Source organism: Lissotriton helveticus, chromosome 1_1 (genome assembly GCF_964261635.1).
Source record: "Lissotriton helveticus chromosome 1_1, aLisHel1.1, whole genome shotgun sequence".
In the NCBI taxonomy this organism is placed as follows: domain Eukaryota; kingdom Metazoa; phylum Chordata; class Amphibia; order Caudata; family Salamandridae; genus Lissotriton; species Lissotriton helveticus.
The window spans coordinates 1,742,955,432-1,742,973,970 of NC_136057.1; the positions used below are offsets into that span (position 1 = coordinate 1,742,955,432).

The following is an 18,539-nucleotide window of genomic DNA, read 5'->3' on the forward strand; positions in this document are numbered from 1 at the left end:
TAAAGGCCCTGGTGCAAATCTTCAATGTGCTTCTGGCTCCCTCTGATGCGCCTTTGCTCCCACAGTAACACAGGTGCCTCCAGTCAAATTACCACTGGTTGGTCCTGCCCTGATGCCATCTGTTCCATTGAGACCTGTGACTGTGTCCATACTCACTCCACTACAGACTTCTACTCTGGCACTGAGGTCCATGCCATCTCATCACTGACGCAGCTGCTGGTTGATAATCTGGTGCAATGCTTATGTCGGACCCCAAACCAAGGTCAGCTCGATTTCAACATTTGTCACACAAAGAAAATGCAGAAGCACAAGCAGTTGTCTTACAAACTCTAACCAAATGCCTCTGTCACATCACAGCTATCATCAGAGGCTCCATTATTTTTTTTGGGGGGCGGGGGTTCTGCTAGATGGGGCGCACCTCAGAATACTGATGATGATGAGGCAGATGGCTTACTTCCCACCACAATATACTGGTGATGCCTTATTCCTTGATTTCCTAAACACCAATTGGTCTGGTACCTCCCCTGAGACAGAGCTTGACTTGCTACATGGGACCACCAAAGGAAGAAAGTTACACATTTGCAGTGGTGGTTCAGAGGGCAGCTGAACTACGAGAGTCATCCCTGCCTTCCATTGAGACTAAAAAAATGTTTGGACACAAATTCTTCATCCTGGGCCAGGGATATCTGAGCCTGTGCTCCCATTTAATGATGCATTCTTGGATACTCTGATGGCTACCTGGTTGAAACCATGCTTTAGCCAGCTGGCAGGTGACCAGGAGGGCTTGACCAGTGTCGGGTTTTCTCACCAAGCACCCAATTTGAAGAGTCATATTGTGAAGGCCTCAACCAGTACGGTAAGTCCAAATTAATTTCCAAACAACCTCTTCGATAGAGAGTCCAAAAGGGTATGCCTTTAGCAATCATGTTTTATACTGCCAGCCTGGCATTGAGGTCTGTAAATGCAGTGTGTCTGTTGTGCTCTGTATACACGCCCTTTGGGACATGACCAGTGAGATTTTCCCTGTGATTCTGAGACCTTTTTGTCCCAAAACAATCCTTGATGGGCAGGATGCGGCAAAGTACATCATCTTCACAGGCCCAGATCTTACGTGCTGCATTGGCATGGCAGATATGCCTGGATAGGATCAATTTGATTTCCCAGATATGTCCAGGCGTCACTCATGGATATGCCCACTGATGGGCCTCACTTTTTCGGGAGAAAGTGGACCCGGCTTTGTAGATAGCAGAGCTTCAGCTCATTCCATGGGTCTGTTTACCCCTGCAAATGAGTTTCCTGTTCAGTTCTGAAAATTCAAGGGATAATCTAGGGGCCTAGCATACAGACAGAGACATGCTCAGACAGCAGGCAGCCCAGTCCTTTCGGGGCTGCAGACTTGGAACCAGCAGACATCGTGCAGGTCATCAGTACACCAACTTCACTACCCCTATTGCTGCGTCCAACAAACTGCTTTAATTTCCTTTCAGCTGTACATGCTCAACCAGTTAGGGACGTGATCCAACACTTACTCCCGGATTGGTGATCCATCACATCTAACATATGGGTCTTGTAAAATGTTCAAAAAGGCTATGTCCTACCTTTTCCCTCCTCTCCACCCAGCATCCTTCCAACACCGGAACAAATGTCAGAAAAGCATTTGTCCATTCTGCTACAAAAGGTATGCCTGCTGCTCTCTAACTGTGCCATTAAGAGAATTCCAGATTCGAAGAAAAGCAGATCTTGTTATTCCTGATACTTCTGTGTGCCAAAAAAGGATGAGTGTTTCAGGTATATATAGGACCTCCGACTTCTTAATCTCTTAGCTGCCATCCACCTGACACTGCCTTCTTTCCAGACAAGTTGGTGTTGCGAACCAGGGCTTATTTCCTTCCTAAGTCGGTCCTTCTTGTCCAGTCAGTCTTTTGACCTTCTAACCTCCACCTCATCCAGTGAAAGAGGAGGAACAGTTACATCGGCTAGATCTTCAGCTGGCGGTTAACTACTACCTGGACCCCACCAAGGACTTCCGGTCGGACGACTATCTCTTTTTCGCCTACTGCAATGCCAAGAAGGTTAAGGCAGTACAGAAGAGGACTCTATCTTGTTGGATCATCCTCTGCATCAAGATCTGCTATGGCGTAGCCAAGAATGAACCTCCTTAAGGGATTCAAGCCCATTCGACCAGGGCTAGGTCAACCACTTCTGCACTTGCTCAATCTTTAAGGTGGCAACACAGGCTTCTATGCTCACTTTTGCCAAGCATTACTGCCGGGATGTGAAGGTGCTTAGGGATGGACACTTTGCCAGGTCCATCAGGCAGGGTTTGCTTGTTTACTCATCAACTCTCCTCCTGGGCAGGGTATTCCTGTGAAACCTGTTCTACAGGTAAGGAATCTGCAGGTAGAAGTATCCATCAGAGGAAAAAGTTACTTACCTTCACTAACAATCTATCTCCTCACTGACCCGTCTGCCTCCCCGTTCGATGTATGAGTTATAAGGAAAGTTGATAAGATTCCATCTTATATTATTTTGGTTCTGCAATCCTTCATCCACATCAATCTATCCAAATTTCACCTCATAGTGTTGCAGGGATTCTGCTCCTACACAGAACTGTGCACAGAGACCCAGGACCTCAGTGAATTGTGGTGGACCAAAAAAACTTACCTCAGTACCCAGAAAACCTAACCGGCTAGCATCAGTGTCACATTAGCTCTTCGTCCTATAGCAAAGGAACCAATGATTAGACAACCCAGAACATGCAACTTAAATTATACTCAGGAATGGTGGGAATCAAGAACACTCTTTCGTTTGTTATTATCATACCAGTCCACAACAGGAGTAAAAAGAGACACGGGAAAGGTTAAAATATTTATTTTAACGACGTGCTCTAAGATGCAGTATCTTTGCTAACATAAGCAGACATATGATTAGAAATAATATGATCAGCATTGTTACAATTCCATAAAGCACAAAAGGAGAAATCATATTACAATGATGGTGAAAACAGGTCTTATAGTGCCTAGTGTAACACCCACCCTAGCTAGGAACTATGTTTTATAAAATATAGAAGGCCTCTTAGGCTTGTGTGGGGGACCCCATACCTCCAAGATCAGCAAAGAGTAAATCACATCAGGATCTGCAAAAGCTCTCTGATTATCTGGAAAAATGGGATTCTTCAAAGTGCCTGAAATCATGCTTACAGTGCAATATTACAGGCGCCAGAATCGCTGTTGGCTGCAGCTGCATGTATGTTATGTCTAAAACGTGAGCTGATCAGCCCGAACAACAGCTACCTTGTTATGATAACCTTGGAGGCTTTAGCACTCACTGTGCAGACAAGGGTCGCAATGTAAGTCTAGGGATGCCGAAAACAAGCCTTTCTCATGTGAAGTAATTCACACAGCCTAACTTGCAAAAACTGCTATATGCAGTGTTGTGTGCAGAAGCAGCAAAAGGTAAAATGGCGTTTTAACTTCTAATAAGCCTATGCTAACATTGCAATGTGCGTAACAAGGCCCAGCCCTCACTACAATTGGCAGGGGAAGAAAATTGGAATGAAACCATCGTTGATGCGCTGGGGCGGGTGTTTTATGGACTTAGTGGTAATGACTGAGCACAGCACCCTCTACCCGTCACCTCATTCCTTTGAAGTTTCCAGTTCCAGTCTGATGCCTGGGCTTTGTTCTACAAGAGAGGAATCTGCAGGTAGAAGTATCCCTCAGAAGAAAAAGTTACTTATCTGACACCTGGGCTTTGTTCTTCCGTTGAGGAATCTGCAGGTAAGTAACTTTTTCTTTTTACTTAAATGGCCTATCTCCATGATCTGTTACAAGAGCACAATTCCCTCACCTGCAAAGATTGTAAGGACTTCTGACTCTGCTTTGTGTATTCAAGAGACCAGCATCCAGAGCGCTTTTCAAAAGCATACTTATGTGGGGGGTAATGTTAATAGGAGGTGATGGCCTCTCTCCTTGTTATAAGTTATCATTATTAAGTAATGGATCTTTCATAGATTCACATGCTTGAATCATCCCTGTCATGTAGGTGTTAGTCCCACGGTACATTCTAAAGCAGTAGAAGTAGTATCAATAGCTTGCAACAGTAAAAAGGCATCGACTTTTGTAGCCTATGTATATCATTGAAGAAAAAGAACCAAACCCTAGCCACTCAGGTGATAGCACTCTTAGAGCACTCACAGCAGAGGCATCTTCCCTCATATTTTCTACTGCATGTTGTGTGACAGGGAGTCTCCCTGAGCTCTGCTCTGTTTTCTTAAACTTAACTCAGATTTGCTATTTCCAAACTACTAAATACTACATCAGGATGTCAGAATATTTCAAAAAAGGACTCTTTAGACCTTGGGGGCCTGTGGAAAGAAAAGGCTGCATCTAGAAAGATCCTCATAAGGAATGTATATATTGCCTTCATCCTACCTACAAGGTAAAAGACTGCAAATATTGTAGAACCTTTTCCTCAAAAACTCTCAAGGAGAGAGAGAGAGAGGGGAGGTGTTTTTGTGGCTTCAGAAAATAATGACAAAAACTGCTGTTATTTTGGAGGAAGAAAACAATGAGGATTCTGTCACCTCATATGAAAAGCCTAAGAAAAGAGAAAGGTCACAAGGGTCACCAGAGGGACACAAGCAAGCCTTAAAAAAGGTACATCATGGGTCTTCAAAAGGTTCTTCACATAGAGAAAGGCGAGAAACTACTTCGTCTGAGACAAAATCTGAACCCTCAACTCCATCCACAGCCTTGGTTTTAAAGCCTGCAAAACCCTCCTCAGACTCACCTCATTGACAGAGATGAAGCGGACATCGTTGGTGACCGTGTCACCACCATCAACTACAACACCGTCGACGACACACCCAGTATAGAAGAATTCTTCATCGTTGGCAATGAAAAAGAAACCTCCAATGCTGGTTCTGTCACCGGATTTGACCTCATTGATGGGACACCAACCTGCTCAAGATGATCTGCGCCCAGAGTATACCTTCTCCAGTAAAGTGTCTCCCTTACCACCAAGCCACTTGTTGCACTTGACAACAAATACAGCCCTTTTGGAGCGGATCATAGCCCATTGTAGCTCCATGTTAAGTATCAGGAGGAGGATGATGATGGTACAAGTTATTAATACTGTCCGCTAGTATATCAAAGGCAATAATATGTTGACCAACAACATCAATATATGGAGCAGTCCCATAATTTCGCTCCACCTGAGGGCATGGTCCAGGTCCCCATAGCCTTGGCGCCAGACCTTCAGGGTATGTTGAAAGACTACTACAAACATTACCCTACACATGCAGGGACAATCTCATCACCTATGTGTCCAATGCCTCCAGCACCTAGATCGCCAGATTCTATACCGCCACTTGTTACACCTTGAATGACACCAAAGTCAAACATTGCCATGCCTCCTAGAGATGATCTATCCGCTTCAGATAATAATACGGAGGAAGGTGAAATTCAGGTCACCCAGTCAGTGGTCAATGAGTAGGATGACTATCTCATCCCCACACCTTCTTCTTCACCACCACACCAAATAGATTCTCCACAAGATGATATTGGTGCTTTTCATACTATAATGGAACGAGCCGCTACACATTTTCAGCTCCCAATGTCAGTGAAGCATTCCAATTGTTTCTGTATGATTTTATAGAACAGTCCTGGAAAACTGTTAAAGCAATCCCTACAGTAGATTACATTTGGGAGGAAGGGATTCAAATAATGAAAATTACTGCCAAAGTGAGAGTGGTTGTTCTGAGAATAGACAAAAAGTATAAGGCCCCTAAGGACTCTCTGTTATGTCTTGTAGGATATCCAAAACCAGACTCCGTTATCACAGAGGCTGCCCAGGTTTGGTCAAAGAACCCTTCCACACAAATTTAAAATACGCCTGATAAGGAAGACAGATGTCTTGATAATTTAGGGAAGCAATTCTCCACAATCTCAGACACAACTGTATGCGCTGCTCTGGATATTCTGGGCAGATATGACCGCCAGATGTGGTCGGACATTGCCAAATATCTGGATTTTCTGCCAGAAGATAAGAAAGCGGAAGCAAAAAAGATTCTGCTGGAGCTAGAAAGATCTGCGTCGGAATTTATAGATTGTGCTAAGAACATAGCTTTCCTAGGTTTCCAGCAGCTCACCAGGTAAGCGGTCCTTAGATGCCAAGATTGACTAAAGGCTACAGCATGTCATCCTGAAGTCCAAACAAAAGTACTAGCCATGCCATTTGATGGCGATGCCTTGTTTGGCTAGCACATTGACAACTCCTTACAGACAATAATGGTGCACATGGACACTACAAGATTATTGGGTACCTTACAGTTCTGAAAAACACCTTTCAGAGGTGCCCTCGGAAGAGGTGCATATTCCTACCATGGGGGATATCAGCGGTACCAGCTGTACCAACCCTATCAGCAGTCCCTTTTGGCCTGCTTGTCAGCAGCACCAGCCATACCATGCACCGCCAGCATCCGCCTACTCCAAGCAACAGCCATGGAGAAAAAAAACGATACCAGGAAGAGACACTGACAGGAAACCATGCTGACATCCTAGTGCCAGTTACATCTTCTTCAACATACTTTTCTGTCAGAAACAAATTTCCCAATGCCACCATCAATGGCAGAAGATTAAAATGGACAAATAGTTCCTGAATCTTAACACATATGGCCATACCCTGGAGTTCACACAAATTCCACCTACCACTCAACCAAAACGAGCACCTACTTCACATCTCCATCTTCTCAGGAAAGAGGTGTTAGTGATGCTGAACAAGGATGCAATAGAGAAGTTCCCACATTCCCAGAAAGGAATGGGATTCTATTCCCACGTTTTCCTGGTAAAGAAGAAATCAGGGGAAATGCATCCCGTGCTAGATCTCAGAAAGCTCAACAAGTACAAAAAGAAATCCTTTTGGATAGTCACTCTCTAAGAGATCCTACAGCTCCCCAATCACTGAGATTTCATGGTGTGTCTGGATTTGCAAGATGCTTATTTCCATATCCCTATCCATCCCAATCACTGCAAGTTTCTCAGATTCACAGTAGCCAACACTCTAAGGTCAGCTCCTTGGATATTCACAAAATGTCTTGCTCCAGTGGCAGCCTCTCTGAGGCAGAAAGGCATTCAGGTATTTCCATACCTAAACGGCTGACTCATAAAAGCTCCATCTGCCCAATAAGCACTGAAGGTCACAACAACATGTCTACAGATGTTTCAATCCTTGGGGCTCATAGTAAATTTCCAAAAGTCTACCCTCTACCTCTCAATAAGGTTAGATTTCCTAGGAGCAACCCTAGATACAATACAGCGCAAAGCATTCTTGTCCACAAAAAGCAAAAATACTCATTACACTAGCTCAAATCCTCTCAAAATGTATGTTTGTTTCTGTTCGCCTTCTCAAATCTCTTCTTGGCATGATGAGATCAGCCATTCTCTTAGTACCTTATGCTCGTCTAAGAATGAGACCTTTCCAGGAAGAACTGTCCAAGCAATGGGTTCAAATGGAAGGCTCATTTGACGATATCAGTCAAATCACACCAGCTATGATAAAGGCGGTTTCTTGGTGGTACAACTCCAACCAATCCCTCATCAGGCCTAATGTTTCTATCTCCAGTTCCCAAGTACATAATCACAACAGTGGCCTCGATAGAGGACTGGGGAGCTCATCTGCAGGATCTCCAAATAAGTAGCAAATAGAATCCCTCGCAGTCCAAGATGCATATAAATGTACTGGAACTCAAGGCAATTTCCCTTGCCCTTCAAGCCTACCTGCTGAGGATTCAGGGATCACCAGTGTTGATACGAACAGACAACACTACTTGTGTGCATTACCTCAACAAACAAGGAGTTACAAGATCCCAGATCCTCTCCCTGGAGGCGCAGGAAATATGGAAATGGGCATTAGCGCACCAAGTATCCAAAAAGGCTGAACATCTGCTGGGGGTGAACAACATTTTGGCAGATACTTTAATCAGAACAAATCGAGCTGTCACAATGGGAGCTAAATCAATCCATTAAAAGCACCATATTCCAACGCTTGGGCAAGCCAAACTTGAAAATGCCAGTTTTGCGCAAACTGTGACCCTCAAAAAGGGTTATGGGGAATGTATTTTTGTTCAGATGGTCAGGTATTTATGCATATGCTTTTCACCCATTTCCCCTCATTTCCAGGCTTCTTAGGAAAATAAAAAGGGAACCATGCTGGCTAATACTCATTGCTCCAATGTGGCCCAGTCAGCACTGATTCACGGAACTTCTGCTGTTATCAGAAGACATGCATATTCTGCTGGAGCACTGGAAGGATTTGCTCCCACAAGCAGGTACTTCATCCGAACCCGACTTCTCTGCACTTATTGGCCTGGCTCCTGAATACTATGAACTGAACTACAACCTGTAGATATTCTGGGGCACTGTAGAGATATCTGTTGTAAGCTATCTATAACACTCCTGCTGCTTTATAATGTACAGTGGGATTCTCACCTTGACAACAGGGAGGATTCAAGCATGTGAATCTATGAAATATATCAATACTGGAGAACGAGAGTTACAAGTAAGTAGCAAGTTTTTTCGAGATCATGGCTACTTCTTGGTTTCATCCTTGTATATGCATGCTTGTAAAGTGATCCACTTGTCTCTTTTTCCCATAGGCACTTCTTCCCAGAGCAGTTCTCCAGCCTCCAGCACACCCAACTCCCCAGCCAGCTCCTCGCACCACATCCGTCCCAGTACTCTTCATGGGCTGTCTCCAAAACTGCACCGCCAGTACCGTTCAGCTCGCTGCAAGTCTGCTGGCAACATACCACTCTCACCGCTGGCCCACACGCCTTCACCGACCCAGTCCTCTCCGCCTCCATTGCCCGGACACACCGTGGGCAGCTCCAACACAACACAGAGCTTCCCAGTCAAGCTGCACTCCTCCCCACCTGTGGTGCGTCCGAGACCAAAAAGCGCTGAACCACCACGATCACCGTTGCTGAAACGGGTCCAGTCAGCGGAGAAACTGGGCTCACCACTTACTTCAGAGAAGAAGGTGGTGATGCGCAAGCACAGCCTGGAGGCTTCGCACTCCGACTACAGGAAAGAATTCCACGGGGAACTGGGCCTGCAGAGCCTGGTGGAGACAGACGGTGAAACATTGGCCCTCGGAGAGGCAGGAGCGGTGAAGCAAGTGGCCATGCGCAGACTAGGGCGCCAAGAGTCCCCACTAAGCCTCAGTGGTGAGGCCTTGCTTGCTACCCGGGCAGAAAAGAGCAGAGAGCTCCAGGAGCCAGAGATAAGCACCCCCCTTGACTTGAAGGGCAAATCCACAGAAGTAAAGACAGATGAAGTCAAGATGAGAAGGCCAACTTCGACCATGAAGGGGGAATCCAATCGACATGGTGAGAAAGAATGGGAGAGACACAGGTATCCAACTCACATGAAGGGTGACTCTAAAACTCTGGAAATAAATCTGTCTTCAGTGGAGCCCCCAAGAATCAGTGCAGCAAAGGAAACACATCCAAGTAGTCAGACCGAGGAGTTGAGTAGGGGGCAAGCACTATGTAATAGCTCCATGAGTTCAGGAAATGGCCGGGCAGTGCTAGCCAAGGATGGCACCAAGACCAATGAAATGCACACATTGACCAGTTCCCTGCCTTCAAGTCCATCCACAGTGAATTCGGCCAAAGTGGATTTGATCTGTAGTAGTGGGGGAGTCAAAACTCCAGAGCGAGGCCACTCTGACGATCGGAAGGTGGGCTTGGGGGATCTGCTGTGCAAGAAACACCAAGGGGTGCAGACTGAAGACACCTATTTGGCCTCTCGCTGTCAACAGAAGGCCTTAAGTCCAGTCCAGGAGTATGAGGTCATCAGGCGAAGTCCCCTTGGGATTAAAGAAGCCACAGATGAAGTATCTTCTTTGGCTGAATATTGCACTAATATGAAAACTAGGGGGTGCTGGACAGCAGATCCTGTCCAGGTCCCTCAACTGTTGGCCAAAGATTGCCCCGAGAAAGCTCTTGCCAGGCCAGAGACCATAAAAAAAGTTGAGAAAGAGCACTTGCCTCCAAAGGAGAATCCTCAGTCTGCCTGTCCAGACGTGACTCGAGATGTGCCACCTGGTCTCATGCCAAATCGATCCAACACTGTGGACCAAGATGGCTCCGCCAATGACGTTATGAGGGTTCATAATGGCTGCCAGAAGGAACGATGGTTCTTGGAAGTGGTTGAAGAACACACCACATTGACATCAGCTCCTGCCAAATGCAAATCTGCCTCCCCAAAGCTATCACCCTCTGGCATAGAGCAGGTTGATTCCTTGTGCCAAGGCGCTACCACAAAAGGGGGGCTGGCGACAGCAATGAAAAAGGGCATCATCGAAGAAAAACTACTCATAGGAGCCCCGGAGCGGAAAAACAAAGAAGATCGCAAGTCTGTAGACAAAACACCACTGGGGTGCACTACTGGCCAGACCAGGTTGGACGTGGAGCCCGTTGCAAGAACCCCTGCAACCGGGGTTGTGACAGACTTGGCCCAGGGGGCTATTGGGGAGAAAAAGGGCTCTACGCACTAATGAAAAAATATGATGGCTTTTCAAAGAGGCCCTGCCCCCAACAGAACAGTGTGAGTGAAAGTGGTATTGGCAGACGTGCCTTGTAGGGGACGGTTTGAACACATTGTTCATGGCACAATTAGTAGAGCGGATTGTTGGGGGAGGGGGAGGTGTGGGGGTACAATAGTCAGTTTACAGCTCTGAAGGCGAGTGTAACATAAAAACACCGCCATTTTGATTTTTGATTAAGAGCGTCTGTTCCCACCTCCCATTGCCCGCCTTTAGTACTTGATCTGCTGCGGTGCACTTGTTGAGCCCTCCAAACTGTAGAGTACTGAGGGACTTCTGGTGGTCCCACCTCTAATTGAACGTCTCCCTGCTGCTCTCGCTGGCCCAACCTGCACACATCCCTTCCCGTTTCTGTGGCAGCGCATGCCCTATGTCTGTGCAAACCTTTTTCTGTGCATACCAGCTGCTATGTGTCTGTAAACAAATGTTTAAGCCAAGTCTCAACTAATCCGAGTCCGTGCTAACCATGCGCTTGGTCTTGTCCCATTCGAGTCATGGGGTGTTGGGGAAAGTCCGGTTAATTTTCTGGATCACTTGATGACCGGCTCAGGAAGCCTGTGATGGCCCAGAGCATCAAAATGAAGGTTGTGATCACCACCCCTAGAGAGGGGGTATGTCTGTGTGTGCAAGTGTGATTTAATCTGTGATCCCCAATGACCCTCCAAATGCCTCAGCTGCCAGCCGAGACCTCAGTGGCGATCACACCTGCTTTACCTCCAAGACTAGATGTACCTGAGACACAGATTGTGACTCTCGCACAATGGAACCCCGTGCAATTCTTCACAACACAAAGAGCAGCCATCGCATCAGGAGACCGACGACCCACTGGCACACCGCTAATGCACATATCATTATTGTTATGGGGGGTGAGACCTTCTTCCCTAGTCCTTGTGGGATACATATTCTAGGGCTACAAATCCTTTTTTGTAGGTTGTTATTCCAGTTGGGAAACACTGCGTTGGTAGGATTCGTAAAACTGTAATTGTCAGTATGGATAAAAAAAAGTTAAAATGACAGAGCTTTAATGAACACAAGCTTTTAATGGAGGGCTGAAGTGTAATCGTGAGAGTAGGCCCCACCTAGACGCAGTTTTTTTCCCTCGATATTCATGAACGATGACCTAAATGGGTACTAGGGTGCAAACAATGTAGGGAGTTTGGAAGTGAGATAATAGGGGAGTAGGTGCAATGTCACTTTGTTACCCCAAACTGAAGCTGTTATCACTGAAACTATGTTTTCGTCAATTACCAACAATCCTAATAGTGGCTCAAGGAAGCTGTGCTTATTGGTCCACCAGAGCTCAGGTCCCAGGTCTGTCCTCTTTTACTACTAGAAGGCAAAGGGGAGCAGTCATTCTGTTATTTTTTATGATCATTTGGTTCAAATGTCTATGATGTCTTAACGTATGCCTAATATATATATATATATATATATATATATATGTATATATATGTGTGTGTGTGTGTGTATATATATGTATTTATATATATATCTCCAGGATATAGAGCTAGACCCACATCTGTATAGTGCAGCTCTTTCTATGCAATGTTTGACTTTGATTTCTTGCCGCAGTGAATTTGATTATGTTGAGAAATGGCTGTATTTCCTCTTTCTGAGAGAGACTTGTCATTGTGTCAATGGTTGATCAAGTTTTTATCCTCTTACAACTGGATGCTGGAGGCCGAGGCTTAGGATCGTCCTTGTGCAGTCGCTGAATAGGCTGCATCTAACACGGCCTAATTGTAGGAGTTTGGAGTCATATGATGGTAATCTCTGCAAATGATAGGTTCACAGAGTAAGCTCCACCCCTTACAGGATTACACGGGAGCCTTGGGGACATGGTTCTGCAGTATAAAAATGTCTTTGAAATAAACATGCTCTCTTCTCTGTCTTGGTAGTCCTACTAAGGAATTGCAGTTTATTAGGCATGGCGTCCTGCAATCGCATCCTCAACATAATAATGGTACCTTCCACAGGAGCACTCTTTCAACTCGATTACAATATAGTCATAGGTTATCGTTGCCTACTGGCACCTTCCTGTAACAGCAAGCTCCGAAACAACTTAACACAGTGCACCAAATCACATGATCATATAGTGCGCTCAGTTGTGCAATGGAGATGGGGCCAACCACCCTTACGAACTATGCACTGCCCTCTCCTCCCACAAAGGCAACAGACTCAACTTCTTAGGTTAGGGCGCAGCACATCAGTGGACAGGGAGGGTGTCACCGGAGGGTTGCTCAATTTTATAGGGGTTCTACTCTGCCCCATCTCCTCCGTTGCCTAACTCATGACCACTTCCGGCCATAACCCACGTCCTTGGCCCCCCCAACCTCCACGGTGGAGTTACTAATGACGCCCACCCGCAACTGGCCGATGGGCTCTTGGCCATTAATGAGCTCTACCCACTGGCAACTTATTCTAACAGCAAACTCCAACCCTCCTAATTGCGAGGACAGTCTTGGGTGAATCGCATCCGCATGAATAATAAACGGTGCCCCCCCTGTGCCTTTCTGTAACAGAAAACCTGCCACTGAGCGCCATCCCAGCAGATCGCATGAGCATCATGACAGTCTCTGTCCCGGCAGCACCCTATAACAGTGAGGTCCACCCCACCTACAAAGCACAGTTATGATTGAATCACACAAGCATGTTTAGCAAGCTTTGCCCCTGTCAGCTTCCTATAGTTCTGCCTCTTAGCGCTGTCCTGAACCAAGCAAAAGGATGACCCTAAATGAGATCTGCTTCCCCAGGTAGGTTCTTAAAACTAACTACAGTTATGAGCACTTTATAAATGAACATTTCCATACTGACCACATGATCAACAGTGAGCTCTGTCTAACTGGATCACACAACAGTGCACTGAGGCCTTGACAGTATAACATGACAGGAAGCTCTGTCTTATACAAAATCACATTACAGCAATAGCTGCAATGTTAGGGTCACATGACAATGAGCTCTACCCCTAACAGGGTCACATGGAAAGGAACTCTACTCCAATCACATGAAAGTAAGCTTTGCAGTGGAATGGAGTGCAATACAGTGAGCCCTGCTCTGTCATGATAACATCACAGAAAGCTCTGGGTTACAAGACAGTGGGCACTGCCCCCAGACAGGGTCACTTGACTAAGATACACCTCTTTCAGTATCACCTAACATTGGGCACCCCTTCTGGAATTGATCACCTGACATATTTGTGAATATTAAGGCCACACAGCAGGTTCATATGTCCCTCTAAGCCAAGCACCGCACAGCATCATATTATAGTGAATTCAACCCTCTACCGCTCATCACTTACAGTTTCTTACATGGCAACATTTGGCAATAGATCATGGAGGAACATGTTTATCACATTCATTTGCAATGAAGCGAAGTAGTTTAAAGGTGATATAACTAAAAAAAGACTTCTGTATAAATAGAGGGTGGTGTCATACTTGCAGTATCATGTGACAGTCAGTGCTCCCCCCACTGGTCCAGCAAGATCACATGACCAAGCTCTGCCCCTTACAGCATCACTTGAAAGTGGATTTTGCCCTGTGAGCAGATCACTTGACAGTTGACATCTGGACTGTACAGGGGCACATAACATTGAACTCTGATGCCAGATTAGGCCACATGACAACAATCTCTTCCCTCCACCCCCAAAATAGGTCACATGTCTATTGTTGCCACCTTTCTCAGGCAAATGTATCGGCCATTTGTTTAATTTTTGCTGTTGTCAAGTGGCCAAAAGCTGGTTGGTAAAAAACAGTGAGTGTTAAATTCTCAGTATTCTCTTGCAACATGGCAGTTACACCTCTGTTTCTATTAATAATCATTTGGAAATAATATAGACAGCTCTCAAATACTTTCCAAATACTTCTTGTGTTTCTTGAAGTTGGTTTATCTTTCAAAAGGCACAAAATGGCCGGATTTCACTGCTTTAGAACATTTTATCACTGGCACATACAATTACATTTCAGGTCAAGCCACTAAAATTCCAGCAACCCTTTCTCAACCCTTTACATTACATCAATGAGCGCCACTTGCTGTTGGGGTGAGTTAATACTCTCTTATATCGCGGAGTGAGATGCCACTACACTACCAAGATTTTTCAGACCTGCCTAGCCTTTGCCCTCCTGTACAGAGATGCCCTTCACCAATCCCTGGCAGAGTCAATTGAACACCTTGACAAGTCTCTTCTACGAAGAAACAGTGGGATATCGCTGTTTTGGTGGGATTGTGAGTATCATATGCCTTGGCTGGGGAAGGGCAGCAAAATGGTGAAGATGTCAGTTTGTGTGTGTTGTTCCGTGCTATGTCCGACAGTCTCATGGGTGTGAGAGAGATTGGGTGGAAAATATTATCAAATATAAACAATAAAAGACTGCACCAAGACTTTGAGCCGGGCTGCTCCTGTGTGTCTGTATTGCATGGGTGCTCACTAACCTGATGAGGGGGGACTGATGTGGTGGTCAACCCCCTCACCTAGTCCACGGAAGAGCCGATACCTTCAGCTGGCCTGATCTTTGGAGGAGCCAGTGGCCTCATGTGAGTGATCCTTGGGTGAGTAGATACACTCATGTGATACGTAGATGGTCTGTGGGAAGAGACTGAAGTTCACAAGTAGACAAGATTGGGTTGCTGTTGGAAGGCCTTTGGCTAGACGGGGGTTGGCTCTGGAGGGTGTTTTCTGTCACATTCTATGTTTTCCGGATTGTGGCGTTATTGCCCCAACAGTGCAGGACAAACGGCTCAATGTACTATTCTCTTCCATTGAACCCTTGATAAATTTACATGCTTGAATCATTCCCAGTCATCATGCTGGGAGTCGCACAATAACATTACATTAGCAGTAATCCCAAATCGCCATTGAAACACAATGAAAAACACTTGCTGTACTTACATTACCTCATGGACCCACACCCAAACCAGAGAGGTGCAAGCATATGATCTCCACTTGCCCAGAGGCTTCAGATTTTTCACTGCATGTCAAGTGGAAGGTAGTCCTTTTCATTGCTTTATTCAGAAAGTCTTTCTTCACATGTTTCCTGCTTCTACTTGTCACCTCCTGTAAGAAAATGCCTCTATTTGGTTGTATGGTCACCTCCAAGGTTTTAGACAGATACTGCTGGTTTGTTGACTCTGAGAGTGCATTTAAGCCTGCTAACCAGACCTCAGGGCAGTGCCATGCCCCTAAACTTGCTTGTTGAATTGACTTACACCCAATTGGCATGAGCTAATTTACGTATAAGCACTTAGTATAGGATACTAAGGGCACCCAAGGCATGTCATTTAGAATGTCACCCCAAGGATTGACGCACTGGTTGTGCCACGCTGGGTGTGACACAGCTAAAACAAGCCTCACAGTCTGCCATTGCAGACTTGAAGAGCAGTTTTGAGCTGCTAGACCGACTTTGCCATTTAACATTGGCAAAGCCAAGCCTCCTCCTGCAATATTCATACTTCATCCCTATTACAGGCTACCGAGCCTAATGCAGGGTGCAGCATATTTCACAGGCAGAATATATATTTTACATGTTCTGACAGTAAAAACACAAATCTGTTTTTTTTAAGCATGGAAGGACATGGTTGTCCCATTAGTGAGTACAGGGTTACCCGCTGACCCCTCAGCTGTGCTAACGTTTGAATGGTGCAACCAAAGTTAAACCCCTAAGGTACAAAACAACTCAGTACATTATTCCTGAATTGATTTTCAAGTCTAAATTAATGTATCATGGCACTGAGCAACGTTGTTGCCCTTAACTGTTGTACAAGGAACCTGCCCCGAAGACAGCTTTATGTCCTGCTGGGGAGACCTGTTAATGACTCCCCGGAAAGGAGACAATAGAAGCCAACACTGGCGAGAAGTGTTACCTCCGTTCTTCAGGAAGCCATACATTTGATGGCTCAAAAGGCTAGCTTCAAAGGAGAAGCTGCATTTGAATGACAAATGGGTAACACTTGGCAGAGGGTCTGCCCCATTTTCTAGGTAACAGAACACACTAGGCACAAGGAAGGGGAAACCAGTTTTCAAGCCACGTTTTCAGGGGCATGTAGCCCATTTGGTAGCTACACATCTGGGTTGGGCTAGGGAGCTCTGGATGCTGCGAGAGGAGTTATGCTATGTTGAAAGTGTGCTGAATGGTGCATTTGGGGATAGCCAGATACCACACTTCAAAGGAAGGGGTCATCAGGAGGGAGGGTACGTGGTACCCCATTGGCTACCAACCGCATCCTACCCTTGGAGCATTTTCTGAGCATAAATATTGTACCTCTGGTATACCGATCTCTACTGGAGTGGGAGAAGGGCCAAATAAGGACTGACTTGCTGCCCTGAGGAACCGGTAAAGAGAGGTTACACCTGCGTAGGCTGCACCTGCTGATCCTGGTGCCCAGCAAAGGAGAAGGGGGTATGCCTGCTGTGTCCTGCTTGTGGAGAGGTCGTCTCTAGAGCCCAGAGAAAGCAAGAGACTCCAAGCTTCAGTTGGCTAACCATAAGTTCATATCACAGGGCCACAACCGCAGGAGAAGCCTGGGGGGGAGGGTGGCTAGTTGGTAGCTCACAATCTTCACATCCCACCAGCCACCACTGTGCAGCACCAGTGACCAGGACCCGATGCTCATATTTGCACCTGAGTATGCTGGACCTCGGAGTGTCATCGTAGTGCAGCTTGGTCACCCAGGAGACAAGCTATCACCTAGACAAGGGTTTGGCTTTGACTGTGATATCAGGTGACTGGTTGCCCAAGGCAACTGGACTTCTGCCAGGACTGTGAATACTTTGAAGGACGTCAGCCCTATGGCCAGGACCACCTCACCCTCTCCGTGGACCGAGGAGTAGTCACAGGAAGACTCCCGTTGAGTGCCTTGCATCCACATCATCGTTGAGCATCTTTAGCCTCGCATCCCGTGCATCAGGACCACTTCTATAGAAATCTACAGCAAAGGATAAAAGTGCCTGAAGACTGTTTTACCTGCTGAGGTAACTGTTTCTGAGGACCTTACTGGTCCCCCTGAGTGTCTCCCTGTCGGAGCTGGTTGCCCAAAGTAACTCTAACTGACCACAATACAAATAGCCAAACATTTTTGCTCAAAATGTTTCTGTGTCCAGTTCATTGCATTTGCCAATGCTTGTTCACATTTGAGTAAAAAGTGCATATTTCCTTTAACCTCTAAAATCTGTATCCCCAGAACTCTCCAGTAGATCTTTTTCTTTGTGGTGCCTAAAAATACATCAACATATAGGGCCAGATGTAGGTAGGACTTATTTACCGATTCTTAATTACCGAATTTTACCGATTCGGTAATTAAAAATCGGTAAAGAAGAAGGGGGGACATGTAGGAGCATCCAGATGTTTCTTTTACCGAATCGGTAAAAAATCTGTATTTACCGATTCGGTACCGACCGGTAATGCCCATTCATTCCTATGGGCTTTGAAGCCCATAGGAATGAATGGGCATTACCGATTCGGTATTTACCGAATCGGTAAATACAGAATTTCACAAGGGTGCAGGGGGTGTCACTTTGACACCCTCTGGCACCCCCAAAAGAGGCTCGGGTGCCATGTGGCAGGCATACCTGCCCTAAGGGCAGGTCTGCCTGTCATATGGCATAGGTGTGCATGCACACCGGAATCGGTATTTTAACATCAAATTGAATTTGATGTTAAAATACAGATTCTGTACAGCTTGTGGGACTCAGAAGAGTCCCACCTACATCTTATAATTACCGATTCCGTAGAAATACCGATCTGTAAATTTACCGATCGGTAATTTTACCGAATCAGTTACACATGCCCCTAACATCCCGGGCCGGATGTAGGTCGGTCAGTAACGGCCGAAAATCGGTATTTTCGGCCGTTACCGACCGGTATTACAGAAATGGGATGTAGGGGCATGTGTAACTGATTCGGTAAAATTACCGATTGGTAAATTTACCGATCGGTATT

General features: G+C 45.9%; 1 protein-coding gene across 1 annotated transcript in view; it reads left to right on the forward strand.

Moving 5' to 3' along the window:
• Positions 1-14,991, forward strand: part of MAST1 (microtubule associated serine/threonine kinase 1) — a 419,095-nt gene extending 404,104 nt beyond the window's left edge. Inside the window, exon 27 of the mRNA XM_078689234.1 lies at positions 8,657-14,991. Within this exon, the coding sequence (XP_078545360.1) occupies positions 8,657-10,560 (1,904 nt within the window). The 3' untranslated portion in view covers positions 10,561-14,991. The remainder of the gene's footprint in view (positions 1-8,656) is intronic.
• Positions 14,992-18,539: the final 3,548 nt, after the last annotated feature.